Source organism: Belonocnema kinseyi, chromosome 4, assembly GCF_010883055.1.
Source record: "Belonocnema kinseyi isolate 2016_QV_RU_SX_M_011 chromosome 4, B_treatae_v1, whole genome shotgun sequence".
Lineage (NCBI taxonomy): Eukaryota > Metazoa > Arthropoda > Insecta > Hymenoptera > Cynipidae > Belonocnema > Belonocnema kinseyi.
The window spans coordinates 37,834,484-37,852,517 of record NC_046660.1 but is presented as its reverse complement, the minus strand read 5'-3'; the positions used below and the strand labels follow the sequence as shown (position 1 = coordinate 37,852,517).

Genomic DNA, 18,034 nt, shown 5'->3' with positions numbered 1-18,034 from the left:
AATCACGTAAGCAATACGTGAAATGCATTAATATTCAATCAAATCAATAAGATTTCAACTCAAAATGATTATCCAAAAATAGCAAAATTAAAATTTTCATTTGAAAAATTCATTTTCAATTAAGAAAATAAATAATGTGCAACAAAATAGTTAAATATTCAACGAAAGTAAGAAATCTTCAATAAATAATTTTTTTTGTTATGAAAAATAGTTGAATTAAACAAAACCAAAAATAATTTTTGAAAAAATTAGTCAAATCGTAAAATTAATTGCAATGTTCAAACCAAGAAGAGGAACTTTCAACAAAAGAGTTACATTTTAATTCACATTTTTTATCAGTCAACAGAGAAAAAGGATCAGATTCAAATGTTTAATTTTCAAGCCAAAAAAGGCGAATATACTACAAATTACGAGTACTTGAATTTGTAACCCAAAACTTTTGAAAGCACATAAAAATATCTAGGCATATTGAAATAATTGAAAAATCCTTTCAAACTTTTGAAATATCCTAAAATATTTTAAATCCTTTAAAATGATTTGAAATCCCTTGAAACTTTTTAAAACTCTTGAAAATTTCTCTGAATTTTTTTAAATACCCTAAGATCTCTCAAATTCTTTGAAAACACTTGAAATTATTGCCATCCACTAAAATTTTCGTAAGATTCTAGAAATCCTTGTACATTCTTTTAAATCCCTTGCAGTTTTTTAAAGCTCTTAAGAATTATGTGGAATATCTAAAATACCCTGAAAACTTCAAAATTCTTTTTAAGTCCCTCAAATGAATAAAATTGATTAAAAAATCTTTAGAATCTTTTAAAATATCTCAGTCTTTAAAAATCTTCAATATCTTTGGTATCACCTTGAAAGATTTTAAAATGGTAAAACCCTACGAAATACCTTAATTATTGTGAATACATTTTTTTATCCACTATAATATTATAAAATCCGGTGAAATTCTATAAATCTTGGTAATATCTCCTGAAAACCTGAAAAATTTATTAAAATACGTAGAGAGCTTTTAAAATTCCTATAAAATTGTTCCAAATCTTTCGAAATTCAAAGAAATTCCTTAAAACCAAATGCAAATATTTTCAAATCTCTTGAAATGATTCGCATCCTTGGGAGTGTTAAAAATACCTGAAAATATTTTTAATGCTTCAGAATACTTTCAAATTATTGAAATCTATTAAAAATTACTTGGAATCTTTTAAAATATCCTAAAATATTTCAAAGTCTTTCAACCGTTCCACAAAATTTGAAACTTTCTAAGGCTCTTAAAAATTCCTTGGATTTTTAAAGAATATCATATCATCTTGAAAGTTATTTGAAAACCCTTAAAATTAATAAAATCAATTAAAAATTTCTTTACTAAAAATAAATTCTTCCATTGACAAACAAATTAATCAGTACAATATATTTTTAGGGATAAAAAATGATTTGGTCAACTTCCTATTTTTTTCAAAATCTGAGAATCAATAGACAAGTTCTGAATAGAATATTTAAAAATATATATTTTTCTACTGAATTCTGGGGGATCTTCGCCTGGGGTGATTGGTTAAAATAAAAAATTCAAGATTAATATTGATTTTTTACCTTGTAAACCAAAAAGTTGACCAGGTTTTGAAGGTACAACCCAACCACCATAAAGAAGTGATGCCGATGCTAAAGATGCTGCCGAATATCCGGAAGTATCAGCTAAAATTCCTTCTGGACAAGGACCTCCTGCAGTGTAAAATCCACCAATGATTCCTGAAATTTATTGTATATTTTAAACATATTTTTACGAATTATTGCACAAAATGAATACAATTTTGTGTTATTATAATTAAAAATATATCAATTTTCGGATTCAATACATAAATAATTCTTGTTTTCGTTCTGTTTCCTAAATTAACATCATCATGTACATAAAAAATGTATGTATATAAAAACTTAAAATTATGTTTAAATACTAATAAAAAATAGAGTTTTTCAAGATAATAATGTATAGCTGAACTAGCGATATTTACCTTTGATTTTAAATTTAAAAAATTCATTTTCAACTAGAACGTTGGATCTCAAACAAACAAAAATTAATTTTCATAAGGTAGCTTACATTTTAACGAAGTCACTTAATTTTTAATAAAAAAGTTTATTTTTTAACCAGGATGATCAGTTTTCTACAAAAAAAAAATTAATTAAAAAAAGAATTTAAAAAAAAATAGTTAAATTTTCCACAAAAGTATTAATTTTCAACAAAAAATAAAGAATTTTAAAGTGAAGTGGTGAATCTCTAAAAAAAATTTAACAAAGCAATTGAACTTTTCAACCACTTTGAACTAAAAAATGAATTTTCACCCAAGCAACTAATAGCTGATATTTCAACCAAAAAATATTTCAATTTTAAATAAAAAACAGTTGATATTTCAATAAACGAACCAATATAAACATAACGCCTAACAATTTTTACAAAAAATGGAGTAATTAATTTTTTATTAGAAAAATAATTGAATGTTTAACTAAAAAATATCAGTTAACCAGGAACTGAATAGTTCAAATTTCAATTAACAACATTAATTTTCAAAACAAAAAAAAATTTTCAACATGATATTTACATTTTTAGCCAAATAATAAAATGCTTTGCCACAAATTATATAGACGATTTTCCTACAAAATATGATTTTCTAATTTTCATTTTTTAATAAATTTCAATAAATTAAAAGTACTTAACAAAATATTAGAGTTTTTTTTAGTTTAGAGATTTTAAATAGAAAATACTTTATTTATATGAGAAAAACTTTTTCGATATTCAAAATACAGCAAAACGATATCTTGTGTATATTTGTTCGGGTCATTGAGCCACATCAATTGACCTATGGATGAACTTTTTATGACTCATCATCAGTACCGATTTATGAAATTTCGAAAAAATTTGTATATTTTTTTATGTGAGAAGAAAATTGTTTCTATTAGGAGACTAGAGGCATGTATGTTTTAAATTTCATAACAAAATTATTTACTTTCTTTTTATGAAGATTTTTTGAAAATTAGAAATATAGGACTATTGTAATTGTTGTCATTATTCGCGTCTTCAAGACGCGTTCATTGACCGGTTGACGAACTTTCGATAATTATTATTGACCAGTCCATAGTAAGTTAAACAGCTATTCATTTTGGCAGAACATATCGATTGTTTTTTTGATGCGCTTTCTGATTTTCTGAAAATAAGATCTTTAGTCGGACAGAAGCATAAGCTTGTAAACATTTATTTTTTAGTTTTGTTGGAAAAAAACCTCCTTTATTTCAATGTTTCAATAAAATAAAAGTATTTGAATTATTTTAGGGTATTTTCAAAGATTCCTATGGATTTTCAATAGATTTAGGACCCAATTTGGGCACCCAGCACAAAATGTTCCTACTGTAATTTAAAAAAAATCCCCTTTAAAAAAATGTCCTAATGAAACCCTTAAACAAAAATAAAAAAGAGGAAAGAAAAGTGAGAAGGCACTTTTTTATTTTTGTCCAAAGGTTTTTTAAAGGATGTTTTTATGTTTTATGTTCAAATTTGGTTGTTGGATTCTTGGTTTTATTTTCAGGAATTCTATACATAAACTTAATTAATAAACGTTAAATAGGGTTTTGAATTTAATCTAACTTAAATTTCTGAAATTTTGGTTTTATGACCGGCAGATCCCCGCCTTTTGCAAACATGCACCGGCCATCTATTCAGAGCATAATTATTAAGATCTTCATATTTTGACATTCCAAATTAATTTCACAGATTAATTTGATTAAAAAATCAAATATATCGTTATTTTTATGTTTATTTATTAGGATAAAAAATTCATACATAATTTGTATGTTGCAAAATATTATAAAATCATGATCATTTGTTGCAAATAAATTTTGTTTTACTGAGTGCGAAGATGTGGAAAATAAATGTTATCATTTAAAAAAATATTTTTAGTCTGGATTAAAATCAATCTACCAATCAAGTGTTTTGCAGGTAGGAAGTAGATTTTTTAATTCTTTATTAGTAAAGTATAAATAATTTGCAACAAAATTACTCTTTGAAACCGATGTATATAATATTTTAAGAAAATAATATTACCAGCTTTTTGGTTTAGACCCATTTATTTGTTATAGAATTAAAATGTTTAACCTGATAACAAATTAAGAATCTACTTCTACCACTATATTTCCAATGATTTTATTGGAATTTTTAGTCAAAACGTTAATTTAGAGACAAAATATTAATATAATGAATTAATAAAGATTTCTTACTCAAAAGATCATTATTTTAAAGCTTTTAAATATATATTTGGAAATGATAATGAATTCGACCAAAAATAAATATTTTCACTTACCAGGATGAGCTGCCGGAATAGTCATCGACTTCAAAAATTGTCCTTCGTCCTGATCCTCCCTTTCCTCAAAATTATGTTCTATCTTCCTAAGACCCTCTTTTTCCGAAAAAACTTCATCCTTCTTAGTTTCCTCTTTTCCCAAAATACTGTCTATCGAAAACACACTATTCACTACAGGAGAAACTTTTCTCAAATCACTCCCCGTGCTTCTAAAAATTTGTTCACTTCCATTGCTCGAGTCCGACGCATAACTCGAAGTTTCCGGATGAAAATTCCGATTTTCTTCATTTCTTTTCGATAAGCTGTCATCCTGATGACCAATGTTCTGCCGGAAATTAAGGATCATTTGGTGACCTTCATTCTGATCCTTCCAAATTTCCATTTTTGATGTCACGATCAATTTAGCCATTTTTTTACACAAAATAAACCATAATTCTCTATTTCCGGTTTTTGTGCCTGAAGGATTTGAATTGCAGAAAACAGTGCTCAAGTGATGAAGTCATTTTATGATAATTTTAAATTACGCTCTGAAGTAAATTCTATCCACTTTTTGATTTAATTTGGTCCAATATTTTTATTTTTTTGTAATAAAAAATAAATTTGAGTAATATTTTTTGGAAGTTTTTAGTAAGCTCTTCCGGTTTGGCTTTGAACACTTCTCGTATCGTTCACCATCAACGACTGATCCTTGCTTAATCCCCTCTTAAGAGGCCAAAAGCAACTACTTCTAAACGATGACAGGTGGCACGTGTCTGTTATCAGGAAGGACCACCCCCACAGAATCCCCACCATCAACTCCTGGCTGCAGAGACGTCCTCCAAAGGTGGGAAGAATGGAACTCTTTATTCTTCACACCTAACTGGGAAAACCCAGAAAAATGTATTTCGTGTTAATGAACGAGAGAGAAAAAACTAAAAATTCCTCCAAAAATTCGGTCCAGGAGAGTTCGATTACGCCGGATTATTTGGATTACCTTGAATTAGCTATATGTATAGAAGTACACTAAATTACAAAAGATTATTGTAGATTACACCGAATTTGCAACCAAAAAGGATTGCTTTTCAACAAAAACCAAAAACATACACTTTTAATCCAGAGAATTAATTTTTTAACAATAAAAAAACATACTTTTTAACCAAATAGTTGATTTTTCACATAAAAAATTCAAATTCACAATAAAAAATGGAATAGTTTAATTTCTAGGTAAAAAAATTAATTTAAAAAAAAAAAGAATTTTCAAGCGATAAGATCAATTATCGACTAAAAAAAAGACTCATTCGATAAGCTCATTCGATTCCCAGGTATCAAAGAGAGAGCACCTGTGCTCATGGGTGCTATCAATTTCTACCAATTAAGTTTTTCTTAACTTGATAAGGGTATACTGTACGAGAAGCGAAAAGTTGCTAATACAATTTTATTTATTTTTTTATTTGTATTTTGAATGTTATTTTATTGCAATTTGATGATAATAAAAATAAAAAAGACGAAAGAAAGAAAAAAAGAAGGAAGTGGATGTGGTTGGCCGCCTTCTCATTTTTCTTTCCTCTTTTTTATTTTTGTCCGAAAATTATTATTATTACTTTTTTTCATTTTTCAGATTACAATAGGATTTTTTTTGTTTTTTGTTTTTATTTGTTCATTGCGGTTTTTTAACAGGAGTTTGCATCAATTTGATTATTGGACGTGAAATAGGATTTTTAATTTATATTTTAATCTAATTTAAATTTCTTAAATTTTTCAAAAGACTTCAAAAAATAGGCATTTTTTACAAAATACATGAATTTTCAAACAAAAATTAACTTTTCAAACAAGAATTAAATTTATAAATAGGAAGAAATATTTTCTACTCAAAAAGACGAATTTTCAACAACATTCATGAACTTACAACGAATTATATTGAATTACATTAAAAAGATATATTTTCAACAATACAATTTCAACTTTAAACTAAAAAAGATCAATTTTCCACTAAAATTAGAAGAGTTACAATTTAAGTGAGAAACTTTATTTTCAATAAAAAAAGAAAACAATTTTCCACAGAATAGTTGAATTTTCTACTACAAATACGAATTTTAAAAAGGTGACTTTTTGACTAAAATGGATACTTTTCAAACAAAATTGTTTAATTTTAACCAAATAGATGAATTTTAAACCGAATATTTGATTTTTCAAACAAGAAGAATTATTTTCACCCTAAAAAGACGAATTTTTAACCAAATATATTCATTTTGAGCAACTATTTGATTTTTTAAATAAAAAAGAAAAATGAACAGTTCGATAATTTCCACCAAAAATGGAATATCTAATCTTTCAGTTAAAAACAACCAAAGAAACCCATTAACAACAAAAATTATACCTTTTAACAAAATTCTTTAATTTTCAACAAAAGTTCAGGAATTTTTCATATAGTAGTGAAAATATCAATTAAAAGCATTCTTCTCTGAAAACGTCTGTTTTCCTAGATGTAAAAAGAGAAAATTTCAGTCTTTCGGCAATTAAAAACATAAATTTTTACCAAGAATATTTTTTTTCCGAAAAAAAACTTTCAACCATATAGTTGTATTTTCAACTAAAATAGATAAATTTGCAATGAAAAATTAAATATTCAGATAAAAAATGAATTTTTAAAGCAAAAAAGAAAAAATGAATTTCCACCAGAAATATCAATTTTGAAATGGAAAAGACAAATTTTTAACAAAACAGTTGACTTTTTAACAAACAGGATACTTGTTTAAATATATTTCTAAACAAATTACTGGAAATTTAAATATTCCAGATGAAGATTTACCATTCGGTAAAAACTTAACTGTACGTTGGAAAATTGATGTTTTTGGTTAAAAAGTTTTCGTTTAAAAACTCCACTATTTGATAAAAAATTAATGTAATTTGTTCAAAATTAAAGAAGTTTGTTAAAAATTAAACAATTAGTTAAAAAGTAAGCTTTCTGTTTGAAAAGTCATCTATTTTGTTGGAAATTGGGCTTTTTCGGTTTGCTAGAAATTCATCTAATTGGTTAAAAATTTAAGAATTTTGTTAAAAACAATCGTTTTCTGCTATAATTTTATATAATCCAGAGTATTCCTGTACAATCTTAAGTAATTGTAGGTAATCCAGAATAATTCTGTATATAGAGCTAATTCAGGGTAATCCAAACAATCCGAAGTCATCTACCTCCAGTGAACCCAATTTTTTGGGACACCCCCCCCCCCCTGGTTCTGATAAGCGATCTAATATAAAATATATAAAGATTGGATTTGCGCAACATTTCTCTTTGGCAATAAGGACCCCCTTGTGGAAACTTGAAAGCTTGGAGTGATAAAAAAGCCTTCTATTGGTTCTGGAAGCGCATGCTTTTCTGATAGTAACCGCCCTATTTTTACCCCTAAGTCGGGGCTGTCAGAAAACTGATGGATCGTACTTTCAACCCCCAAATGGTTATGGCAATGGATAAACGCCTCTTCCATTCCCGGCGCGTGAACGACGTGAAAAATACCACAAAACACCTTAGCACGAACCCCAATATATTTTCCACCTGAGATCGATCCCAACTGGACCATTTTCACATTTAATGCTGAATGCATGAGTACAAGCGAAGTATCTCTAATTTTAAAAGACTATGTTAAATATTAATTTCTCACTATTTTTATTTTAAAAAATTCTATTGCATATTGAAAAATTACAGACTAAGTGCATTTTTAATCATTCTCTTGGCGACAGAATATGTTCTTTTTGAGAGAAAATTAGAGGCACGTGCATTTACAACCAAACAGTGGAACTTTCCAACCTACAAAGTAACAAAGTCGATTTCTCTACCAAAATTCTTAAGAAAAAAAACTTGGTTTATTTTCCAACCTTTATTACAGATTTTACAGAGAATCTGATGTGATTTGAAAACGTTACATTATTATTTTAGATCAAAATTCATTTTTTTACTTGAAAATGTTACTATTTTGTTGAAAATTAATTTTTTCGACTGAAACTTCAACTATTACGTGCTTGGTTTGACATTTATATTCTTTACTTAAAAATTCACTTTCTTGGATGAAAATTAGTTTCCTTGTTTGAAAATTTAACTACTAGGTTTGAAATTTCTTTAAAAATTCAAAATTTGGTTCGAAAATGTATGTATTTTGTTCAAATTAATAATTTATTAAGGAAAATTTATCTCTTTGATTCAAAATGATTTTTTTGTATTCAAAGTTAATTTTTAACTGAAAATTGTACTGCTCCCTTTTTGGATAACATTTTTTTAATAGAAATTCAATATTCTTGGTTGAAAGTTCATCTGTTTGGATGGAACTTTCACTGTTTTGTTGAAAATTCTTCTATTTCGTTAAAATTTATCTTTTTTAGGTTGAAAATGCAACTGTTGGTTTACAGAATTCATTTTTCTTGGTTGAAGCTTAATTATTTTAGTATACAATTAATTTCTTTGTTAAAAATTGAACTATAATTTTGTTAAAAATTCGTCTCTTTTTGTTGAAAATGAATTTTTTTAAATAAAAATTTAATTATTTCATTTTTTTGTCGAAAATGTAACTTTTTTTATAGACCTTGAATCTTCTTGTTTGAAAATTGTTCGGTTTGCAGTAGAAAATTCAACCATTTTGTTGAAAATTTTTCTTTTCTGGTAGAAAATTCGTTTGTTGGGTTAAAAATTAACTTCTTTCCTTAAAAAATTAACCATTTTGTTCAAAATTGGTATTTCAGTTGGTAGAAAATTTATCTTTTGGGTTACAAGTTCAACCATTGGGTTAAATATTGGGGGGGGGGGGTGGAAAATTTATTATATTAGTAACAAATTAATTTCTTTGCATAAAAATGTAACTATTTTCTTAAAAATTCATTTTTTTATGAATTTTTTTAACTAAAAATATAAATATTCTATGTTATTTTCAGATTTATTTTAACTTAAGTTGACAATTCCTTTAAAAATGTACAATTTGTTTAAAAATGATTCCTTTCATTGAAAATTGTTTTCTTATTATTCGAAATTTATTTCTTTAACTGGAAATTTAACTATTTTTTTTCGAAAATGTATCTTTTTTGATAAACATTTAATCTTTTTATTTGAACTTACATCTGTTTGGTTGCAAACTTAACTACTTTGTTGAAAATTTGTCCTTTTTTTGGTGGGAAATTGATCTTTTGGATTAAAAATTGATTTATTTGCTCAAGAATTTAACTATTTTTTTCAAAATTCATTTTTATTTGTACAAATTGATTTTTCTTATTGAAAATATACCTATTTTGTTTTTGTTAAAAATTAAAATTTTTTATTTTAAAATTTCCTTCTTGTCTTATTCGGGTTGAAAATTTAATTGTTTTTGTAGAAAATCCATATTTTTCAGTTATAAATTTAACTTTTTTTGTCTAAAATTATTCTTTTTGGTTCGAAAATTAGTCTGTTTTGGTTATGGACTCAAATAACTTGTTAGAAATTCTTAGTTTTTTGTTTATTTGAATTGTTTTGGATTGAAAATTAAAACATTTTTGTGCGGAAATAACAATTATTACACTTTTTGTTAAGATTCAATTTTATTATAGAAAATTCATTACTTCGGTTAAATATTGAACTATTTTGTTGAAAATTCCCTTTTTCTTGATTGAAAATAAATTATTTCAACTGAAATTTTTTTTAAATCTTTTTTTTTCTTTATTCTTTGATCTAATCTTTTTGAGCAAGTTTTAGTTTTCATGAATAATTATTTCAATTTAAATAATGTAGTGAAAAGGTTGAAAAATTGTAATTCTTCGATTATTTAAAAACTAGAACTTTGACTTATATGTGACGGAATATTTTTATCTTTGCTTAATTAATAAAATTTTAATTTATGCCAAAAAGTCAATTTATTTAGAGGATAGATGAATTTGTTACCCAGTACTTTTCTACAAAAACAGTGAATTTTCAATCGAAACGAGATTAATTTTCAGTCAAAAAAGACAAATTTTGACAAAATGGTTGAATTTGCAAACTGAAAAAAATGACTTTTAAACTAAATAGGTAAAGTACTTCTTTTTACCTTTTTTTTCGATAACTAAGCTTTTTTATTTAAAATTCCATGTTAGATTTTTTTGAAAAGCCCAAGGACACGGGTTAATGATGATCGATTTAAAAAAAATAATAGAGAATTTCGTTTTCCCAAAAACGAATGAATTGGAGGGAATCGATTACCAAACATCTTTATTAAAAAAAACAATGGATACTTTCAATATTTTTCAAGATTTCTTCATGTATGTAACGTAAACTTTTTTTTAAACATTCCAAGTTGCTATTATTTATTCAAGAACGGCCGTCAAAAGTTTGTTAATATGTCATTCCACGCGTCTCGAAAACGCAAAAAATTACATCAAATGCAATACTATTATATTCAAAATTTAAAAAAAACTCTTCACATAAGCAATTAAAATTTTTTTTACATAATTTTAAAACGATATTTTTGGTTTATTGTAGATCATGAAAGATTCTTCAATTTGACAATCGCGTCGTCTCGACTGCGCGAACAAATATATAAATATTATTGTATTCTCAATATTAACCAAGGTTTCCTCACATCAACAAAATAAAAAATATATTTTTTAAATTTATAAATTGTTATTGCTCGATCATGAGAGGGTCATCGAAGGTGCATCACTAGGTTATTATACGTATCTCGAAAACACAAACAAACATGTCCGATACAGCATTGTAATATTCCTATTTCCTGAAATAAACAAATTTTTTCTCATATAAACAGAATACTGAAATTTGTTTAAAACTTCACAAGTCGTTACTGGTAAGTCCTAAATGTTTCAATTGATCGATCAAAGCGTCCCGAGAGCGCAAACAAATACGCTACATTTAGTTTTGTTGTATTTTTAATATCAAAAGCTTGTTTCTCATATTTGTAAGCAGAATATACTATTTTCTTAAAACATTATTAATTGACACTAGTAAATGTTATAAAAGTTCCAACAATAGGTCGATCGATGTTATTCGAAAACGCGAAAAAATTGGCTAGACATCGTATTGTCCTATTTCAAATATCAAAAAAGTTCTTCTCATATAATCAAGGTAACATTTTTGTTTTAAACGTCTAAACTTAATAAAAAAAAATTTGGATGGCTGTTCGAAATATGTGAAAAAAAGTATATTTGGGAATTTATGTCAATATGTCTCCCTCCATGAGAAAGAAAAATTAATTATAATAATAGAATTTTTCAATTTTAAAAAAATTTTAGTATCTAAAATGTTTTTGTCGTTTATATCTCATTTTATATCGTTTCAGAACTAATTTTTCACATTTTGGGGTTCTTATTGACCAAATGTGGCAATTAGATTGAAATATAGTGCATCCAAGTGGTTTTTCACACCCTACGATTGAAATGATCCATCAAGCACCTGAAATAGGGTGTTCTGGTTATCCAAAATTATTGGGAGACTCTAGTCTATTATAAAATAACATCTGGTCCTTTTACATAATATTAAGCACTGAAATCTCTCTCCTGAGCAAACAAATATTTCAACTTTCGATGAGTTGTCAATATTCAACAACATAAATAATATTTGTTATCAAAATAACAACTGTACAGTGGCTTACTCATAAGAAAAATGATTTGGCGTACATTATTGTGAATTTACTATTATTTATATGCATCAACAAATATTTAAATGATTTAAAAAATTTTATTTTGCAGTATTTAGTTTGAAAATATGATATTTGAAATTTACAAATTTTTACAATTGTATTTTACAATTGGATGATTTTAAATAGAAAAATTTTAAACAGAGGCTTTCAAAATTAAAAACCTTTAAACTAAAATTTTTTAATTTAGAGAATTGCATTAGGGAGGAGATGTAATAGAAAACTAACTTGAATATTTTAAAGTAAAGTCTTCTCTAATTGAATTTTCGTTATGTTTAAGCAAATATGATTTAATGCGAAAATTGAGTAGACATACATTTCGGAATTCAAAAAATAAATTCAACTTCATTTTCTCCGCCCACAATGAAGAAATGTTCAATTGTAAAGCTTTAAAATTAAATTATTCTTTGAAAACGTTCAAAATCAAAAGTAATTTTAAATGGCAAATATTTAAAAATAAAAAAATGTATACTCCATAGACTTTTCAAAATCCAACCAATTCAGTCAGGTTCAAATTTAATACTTTTAGACTTAAATATTATAAATAATTTGTTTTTAATTTTGAACACACAAAACTGTCTGGTTTCTTTATTTCATCGAAATCATATAGTATCAAAATTAAAAACTTTATGGTTACACACTTTTCAGTTTAAAGATTTGTAAGCGAACAATTTTGTATTAAGCACCTCGAGAATAAAATTTAAAAAAGTAGAATTAAAAAAATATTGTTTTAAATTCAAGCCTTAAAATGAGCAGATCTTAAAACCAGGCATTCAATATTGAAGTTATTTTTTATTTGAAAATTTGTCCAAAATGGTCGACATTTCAAACTCAGTTGAAAAAAATTTCTATGGAACAATTGAATAATTCCTTTAATTTTTAATGGTTTTAATTTAAAAATTCTAAATTTTATTGGTAAATGCTGAAAATAACTGAAAATTTAAAAAATTTCAATTTCTAAACGATTAAATTTAATTAAAGTAATACAAATTTGTATGGGTTGGAATCGGAAAATATTCAATTTTTAACGCTTTGAAATTGTAGTCTTTTGAAATGTTAATCTCAAATATTTAATTTTCGAGATTATTAAATTCAAAATAAAATTGTTCAATTCTGAACGCTGTGAACTAGAAATAAGACCATTTCAAATTTCTGATAATGAATTTGTCCAAATTTAAACATTTAAGTTTAACGATTATGAATTTTGAAAGCTTCTAATTAAAATTTTTTTCAATTTTAAATTATCCAATTTCAAACGCTTTCATTCAGAAATGACACAAGTTCAATTCCTTTTCATACAATTTAAAATTTAGTCATTTTTTCAAAATTCTATTTAAAATATTTTGAATTGGAATGTTTTCAACTCAAAATCATTTCATACATTTTTCTGAAATTTCAACCGTTAAAATTCGAAATTATCAAGAAAAATGACGGTCTGGCCAGGGGTAACTAATATTTTCTGAATAAAGAAAAAGGCTTTAATTTTTTTTAATTCTGATATTAGTTTCAATGGTTTCAGTAAAAATAATGAGTTTACTGAAATTTATTGAAGTCAGAATTCTTCAATTTAAAGCATGAGTGGAGTCTAACCTTTTTAGTTTATTTTGTGTGTGTGTGTGTGTGTGTGTGTGTGTGTGTGTGTGTGTGTGTGTGTGTGTGTGTGTGTGTGTGTGTGTGTGTGTGTGTGTGTGTGTGTGTGTGTGTGTGTGTGTGTGTGTGTGTGTGTGTGTGTGTGAAAAGTGAGAATCAACACAAATGTTATAAAAGCCGTATGTCTTCCCCATTTATAAATATTTCAAAATTGTAGATTGAATAATTTATGAATAATGGAAAAAAGTGTTATTAATTTTTGATAAAGCACCCAATAGAAATTTAGTTATTAAATTAAAAAACATAGTAGACATTATAAAATGTGGCAGAATTGAAAGTTACAACCAAAACGATTTAAAAAAAATAATTTTTGGTTATGGGAGACTGATGGTATAATAATATCCCGACAAGTTGTATAATGTCTGGAATGGGATTTTAAATATTATTTTAAATACAATGTATGTGTAAAAAATAATTGTTCATTAATATTATTATTATAATATTTGTTATCATTTTGTATCATTTACATGTATACAAATATACTCCGTTTTTGCCTGGATCATTTACTTAGGAAGGCGCCAGATATTAGACAGGTGAGCCAGTTCCCAAGGAAACAAAGGCCCGGGTACCCCATCTTACCAGCATCCCCTGCGGTCCAGAGTCTCTTTCCTAAAACATTCATAAGAGCATCGTAAGTGGTTTTTAATAAACGTATTTAATCATGGCTATCGGATTTCCTCTAAATCGTTTGGTGCTGACACCACAAAGGATAAAGGGATTAGCCGTGGACCAAAACACGTGTTCATACATTCGATTACGTTGTGTCATCAAAGCAGATTTATGTAAACTTGGGATTATTTCAATCAAGTCTAAACAAACAATTGTTTACAATGTTACTTAATACTGCAAATTTGTCCTTTCAATGAAAGTATTTTTTTGTAAAGAAAAATGAAGTCATTTAAATTTGAAAACTTAAAAAGGGCCTAGAGGTGGAAGCATGTAATAAATTGTTCCCACATGTATGGAGCCTTTATTGACACCATATATGTATTGAATCTTAGTAAATAAAAAGTCCTGCAAATTTCAATCTTAAAATTCCATTTTTTTGGAGCTATAGGAGAAGAAGAAAATTCAAATAATACATTTCTTTCGTAAGCGGATTAATACACTTTGATGGACAAAACATTTGTTATAAACGTCACTGAGAATATTCAAAACAAAAAAATTTTTAAATTACCAAACAAAAATTCGGATAAAATTTTTCTTTGAATTTACTAAAAGAAAATTTAGAATGAAGCCTCCAAGTTTAAGTGGAAAAATATCCTTAAGTAGCTTACTTCAAAATATTATTTCCAAAATTAATCAGTGTAGTACACGATTGAAAAATTTTTAATTAAAAAAAATGTTCACCTCTTTTCTTCGTCAGAATTTTTTGGAAATTTTCTCGAAAATTATCCCATTAGTTTTCAGAGCATATGTTTTGTTAAATAAAATCGGTCTGATTTGGCTGCAACTTTTTAATTATCATGCAAAATAAAATTTCTCAAGACATTAACCTTGAAATCGCATTTTTTGAAGTGATAAAAAGGGGAAGAAAAAAAGTACTTATTCTCGAAAAAGGCTTCGGCACCTAATTTATTTAGAATTTAATCAATTAAATAAAAATATTATGCATAATAATCAAATTAAAAAATAAACAAGAAACTAAAAAATCATAGTAATCACGGTGAATGTAAAGGTCAAGTTTATGGCGATTAATGGCGAATGATTGTTTGGAATACTAGAGGGGTGAATGATCTCAAGGTGAAAAAATTACGATATACTATGCACGTAAGGAAACTATATATTCTATATGTACCTGAAACAAAAAAAGGAGTCGAAAGTAGAGACATAGAAAATGGGGTGTTAAACGGCGGATTTAAAATATGGTCAGGAGCGGATAGTGGATAACATGGTAAGGGATCTTTCTTAAATTGCGTGATGCGTTTTTCTTTTATTTAAAGAAAGATGGCAATTAAGTTTCCCTGAAGTTTAAAAAGATACAACGATAGAAACAAATGAAAAACGCGTCACGTAATTTATAAATGATCCCTAAGAAAGGAGCAGGTTTAATTATGAATGAAAGAGTGAGACAGCATCTTGGAGATCATGATTTTGTATCTCCCAGAATGCTGTGGGTTAGAATGGACGTAGGAATCAGGAAATTATTTATTGTAGCGTGCTACGCCCCGGTTAATAGTGATACGAGAGAAGTAAACGAGGCCTTCTGGGACACTTTAATTGACACAATAACTATCTACGATCATGATGAAAGAATAATTCTTCTAGAAGATATGAATGGATGGGTGAGCATTCAGAATCAAGATACAAAAAGTGTTCGGGGATCCAAGAACAAACTACAACGGATTTAAAATAACTGAGGAAGTATTAAAATACTTCAATAAACCTCTATTGAGTTCTTCTTGCTTTAGGCTGTATTGGTCCTTTTCTTGAAACATTTATTAATATTATTGATTTTTAAACTATGTTATTCAGGAAGAGATCTTAAGGACAAAACAAGACTAAGAACAATTTACAGGTGATAAACAATAAATTCGACAAAGGATTTAAGGTATTATACAGAAAAAATGGTTTTCTGCAAATTTTTTTGAAATTAGGACTGTAGATTTATTAGAGCGTTATCTAAAGTTTGATCTAGTTGGAAAAGGGCTGATGATTTCGAAGTTGAGATAAGTAAAATCCAAAATTGCATCTTATGCACGTAAGACCTATTCCAAGGTATTGAAAATGTAACATATTTTAGCATAACGCCTAAACGGATCTGACAATTTTTTTCAAAAACTGTGACACGGTAGAAGGACGCAGTACAGAGATTCAGTTAAAATTTCAGAATTTTTATCTATTTCCTTAATAAAGTAAAGCCGTGAAAGTATGAAAGAATAGAGAGTTCCGATAGGTTAGACACTCCCACACGCATTCAGTTGATCGACATGGAGTTGGAGCGTCTTCAATTGTTTTTCGCATGGCTCTTTTTCTGAATTCGTCCGTCTAATACCTTAAAAGTATAAATAAAAGTAGAATTGAAAATATTCTAAAGTTTATTAGGAAAACTATAACATGTTACATGTTGGATATTATAGTCATAGTAAAAAGAAATTTTTTTAACTGAATTCTTTTCATATACTGTTTATAAAAGAAAGCACGGGGGGGGGGGGCTCGCTTTTTATTGTAAATTCAAAGATATAGGCCTAAAATAAACACACAAGAGGTGATGTATATGTATATGTGTGTGTGTGTGTGTGTGTGTGTGTGTGTGTGTGTGTGTGTGTGTGTGTGTGTGTGTGTGTGTGTGTGTGTGTGTGTGTGTATTTTTCTGTGTGTATATGAATATGTGTGCATACTTATTCTTTCTAGTCGCGACGCATACAATGAAATTTGTTGTTAATTGTTCTTTTTTTTTGTCAAAAATTATACTACCTGGCTCAAAACTGAATTATTTTCTTCAAAATTCGACAATTCTGTCAACATTCATCCTTCTCGTTTAAAAATACTTTTTATTCGGTGGAAAATTCAATTTTTTTTTTAATTAGAAGTACAAATGTATGATTGAAAATTGATCTGTTTTAGTTGCTTGACATTTTCTTTTCAAGCGAAAGTCTATCTATATTGTTGAAAATTCAACTGTTTTATCGAAAATACCTGTTTTTTGCTGTGATTCGGATATGAATATTTCTTGAAAATGAGTCTTTTTGGTCTTTTTTTATTCTTATTCTGGATCTACATTTTATATTTCTTCAATTATGCACATTTGGAATTGAAATTTTCTTGACTTTCAATATATATATACATATATATGTGTGTGTGTGTGTGTGTATTTATGGGTATTAGATTTGTGTACAATTTGCCCACCCCCTCTTTTTTCAAACGTCTACGTTTTGAGACCCTTTGAACCTGAAAAAAAACGTTTTTACGAATGTGTATCACTGTGTGTATGTCTGTATGTAAATCTGTATCGCAAGTTTGAGCGCGCCTATGGCGCGCGACGGTTGAATCTCGCGCTCGGATATTTATTCTTTGCATTTGGAATGCTTGAAAAAAACTTTATCAAAAAGATCTTTTTTAGATGGCAGTATTTATATGCGTCTTCATATTCTGAATTGTCTACTTAATTAAGTACTCTCGGATTTGACGCAGTCGTAAGTCGACTCTTACATTATCTTGTGTTTTCCTTAAAAGTTCCGTAGCAAATCTGAAAGAGAGCGGTCTCTTATATACTCGGTTGGAGAAAAAGCAAAATAGAAAATTTTCAATTTGGTATAAATGAACTTTCTTAAAATTGTGCTTCGATATGCAGTTACTAGGAAATCCGGAAACGTACTTAAAGATAAGTAATTCATAACAATTCAATATAATTTCACGATAAAAGAAAGAAAATAAAGGAAATCTAAACCTACAAACTAAAAATAACGCCGA

General features: G+C 27.1%; 1 protein-coding gene across 1 annotated transcript in view; it reads right to left on the bottom strand.

Annotated features, from left to right (window-relative positions):
• The window catches only part of LOC117170839 (homeobox protein MSH-D-like), a 17,391-nt gene extending 12,636 nt beyond the window's left edge, over positions 1 to 4,755 (bottom strand). Inside the window, exons 1-2 of the mRNA XM_033357883.1 lie at positions 4,347 to 4,755; positions 1,594 to 1,749 (exon numbers count right to left, since the gene is read on the bottom strand). Of these exons, the coding sequence (XP_033213774.1) occupies positions 1,594 to 1,749; positions 4,347 to 4,755 (565 nt within the window). The remainder of the gene's footprint in view (positions 1 to 1,593; positions 1,750 to 4,346) is intronic.
• Between the last annotated feature and the right edge of the window lie 13,279 nt (positions 4,756 to 18,034).